The 2,633-nt window shown below is 70.7% G+C and overlaps 1 protein-coding gene across 1 annotated transcript; it reads left to right on the top strand.

Moving 5' to 3' along the window:
• The first annotated feature begins 431 nt into the window (after positions 1-431).
• Drd5 (dopamine receptor D5) lies at positions 432-2,418 on the top strand. The gene is given in 3 exon segments (XM_070012663.1): positions 432-1,731; positions 2,119-2,219; positions 2,221-2,418. Coding segments are annotated over 3 exon segments (1,452 nt in total). The 3' UTR covers positions 2,272-2,418.
• The last annotated feature ends 215 nt before the right edge of the window (positions 2,419-2,633 follow it).

Here is a 2,633-nt window from a genome sequence, read left to right as displayed (position 1 = left end):
GACGGGGGCCCAGGTGGGGCGGGTGCGCGGCGGGGCGGGAGCGGGGACCCGGGAGCGGGAGCGGCGGGCGCGGGGGGAGTGGGGGGGGGGACGGCGGCAGCGGCGGTGCCGCAGCGCCCGCCTGGCATCCCGGCTCCCGGCGGCTCGCGCTTCCCTCCGCCGGCTCCACGCCAGACCCTGGCTGCCGGTGCTGCGGGCGCCGGCGCCGCGGCCCGGGACCGGAGGGGCTCTGGACGGCCACCGCTCCGGGGCGCACGGTGAGCGCGCCTCCGGGAATCGGGGTGGGGTGGGGGGCGGAGAGGTCTCTCCATTGCGGGGCCGGGCGCTCCCTTTGGGGGGCGCCCGATGGGGCGACCTCTGGGGTGCCAGGCTGAAGTTGAGACCTGCCTCCGTGCGCCCCCGCGCCCCCCCCGCCCCACCCCGAGCCCGACATGCTGCCGCCGGGGCGCAACGGCACCGCGTCCTGGGCGCACTGGGGGCGGCGGCAGCGGCAGCAGCGGCCGGCGCCGGGGGGCGGCCCGCGGGGCTCGGCGTGGCCGGGGCCCGGGCAGGTGGTCACCGCCGGCCTCCTGACCCTGCTCATCGTCTGGACGCTGCTGGGCAACGTGCTGGTGTGCGCGGCCGTCGTGCGCGACCGGCACCTGCGCGCCAAGACGACCAACGTGTTCATCGTGTCGCTGGCGGCGAGCGACCTCTTGGTGGCGCTGCTGGTCATGCCCTGGAAGGCGGTGGCCGAGGTGGCCGGCTTCTGGCCCTTCGGGGCGTTCTGCGACGTCTGGGTGGCCTTCGACATCATGTGCTCCACGGCCTCCATCCTGAACCTGTGCGTCATCAGCCTGGACCGCTACTGGGCCATCTCCAGGCCCTTCCGCTACGAGCGCAGGATGACCCAGCGCGTCGCCCTGCTCGTGGTGGGCCTGGCCTGGGCCCTGTCCGTCCTCATCTCCTTCATCCCGGTCCAGCTCAACTGGCACCGGGGCAAGGCCGGCTCCTGGGCCGGGCTGGATCTTCCGGCCAACGGCACGACGTGGGAGGAAGCCGCGGAGCCTGGGATGCGGGCGGAGAGCTGTGACTCCAGCCTGAACCGAACCTACGCCATCTCCTCCTCGCTCATCAGCTTCTACATCCCGGTGGCCGTCATGATCGTCACCTACGCGCGCATCTACCGCATCGCGCAGGCGCAGATCCGCCGGATCGCCTCCTTGGAGCGGGCGGTCGAGCATGCGCAGAGCTGCCGGGGCCCCGCGGCCTGCGCGCACCACCCGGGCCTGGGCACGTCCATCCGCAAGGAGACCAAGGTCCTCAAGACCTTGTCGGTGATCGTGGGGGCCTTCGTGTGCTGCTGGCTGCCCTTCTTCGTCCTGAACTGCGTGGTTCCCTTCTGCCACCGCAGGCCCCCCGGCGGCGCGCGCGGGGCCGGCTGGCCCTGCGTCGGCGAGACCACCTTCGACGTCTTCGTCTGGTTCGGCTGGGCCAACTCCTCGCTCAACCCCATCATCTACGCCTGCAACGCCGACTTCCGCAAGGTGTTCGCGCAGCTGCTGGGCTGCGGCCGCCTCTGCGCCCGCACCCGGGTGGAGACGGTGCGCGTGCGCGTGGGCCACGAGCTCCTCGCCTGCCACCCAGACGCCGCCCTCCCCCGGGAGATCGCGGCTGCCTCCGTCCACGAGGTCCCCAGTGCGGTGGCCCCCGGGGACAGAGAGATGGAGGAGGAGGAGGAGGAGGAGGAGGAGGAGGGGGAGAGAAAGGAGAGAGAGGAGGGGGAAGGGGAAGAGGGGGAGGAGGAGGAGGGGGAAGGGGAGGAGGGGGAGGAGGGGGAGGGAAAGGAGGAGGAGGGGGAAGGGGAGGAGGGGGAGGGAGAGGAGGGGGAAGGGGAGGAGGGAGAGGAGGGGGAGGGGGAAGGCGAGGAGGGGGAGGAGGAGGAGGGGGAAGGGGAGGAGGGAGAGGAGGAGGAGGGGGAAGGGGAGGGGGGAGAGGAGGGGGAGGGAAAGGAGGAGGAAGAGGGGGAGAAGAAGGAGGGGGAAGTGGGGGAGGAGAAGGAGGGGGAAGAGGAGGAGGGAAAGAAGGAGGATGACGGGGAGGAGGGGGAGGAGGGGGAGGAGGAGGAGGAGGGGGAGCAGGGTCCCTTGGATCACACGTCCCAGGCCTCTCAGAAGTCCCTGGGTGGAGCGCCTGTGGCTGAGTCTGTCCGGGAACTGGACCGCGAAGGGGTCCAGTCCATTAGGCAAAATTACGCCCCTGACCCCAAATGGATTCCACCAAAGTGCGTGAGAAAAGGGCGAAGGCACCTGTCGTGAGGTGCCCGCGCGCGTGCGCACGCGCGTCTCCCTCGTCTGTGTCTCTGTGTAGTTAAGGGCCGCATGCTTAGGAAGCTCCCGCGCAGGGAGCTGACCAGAGGAGGCCGCAGGAGGGAAGGTCGCTCAGAGACACCAGTCAGTCAGCCTCGTTTGCGTCTGGGTTGGTTTGGGAATGGCAGGTTCGTGCCTGGGTGGGGTGGGGGTGGGAGAGGGGGGTGGCCGGCCCGATTCTTGTTTCTGTGGCTTCAGTCATTTCTGCAGTCTGTGCAGGGGGCAGAGGAATGCTTCCTGGTGCTCCCTCGTGTATTCTGGCATTCAATAGACACAGGCTCTGCG

Source organism: Dipodomys merriami, unplaced genomic scaffold (assembly GCF_024711535.1).
Source record: "Dipodomys merriami isolate MVZ:Mamm:240054 unplaced genomic scaffold, mDipMer1.0.p SCAF_9, whole genome shotgun sequence".
NCBI classification, from domain to species: domain Eukaryota; kingdom Metazoa; phylum Chordata; class Mammalia; order Rodentia; family Heteromyidae; genus Dipodomys; species Dipodomys merriami.
This window is presented reverse-complemented; position numbering and strand designations above follow the sequence as displayed.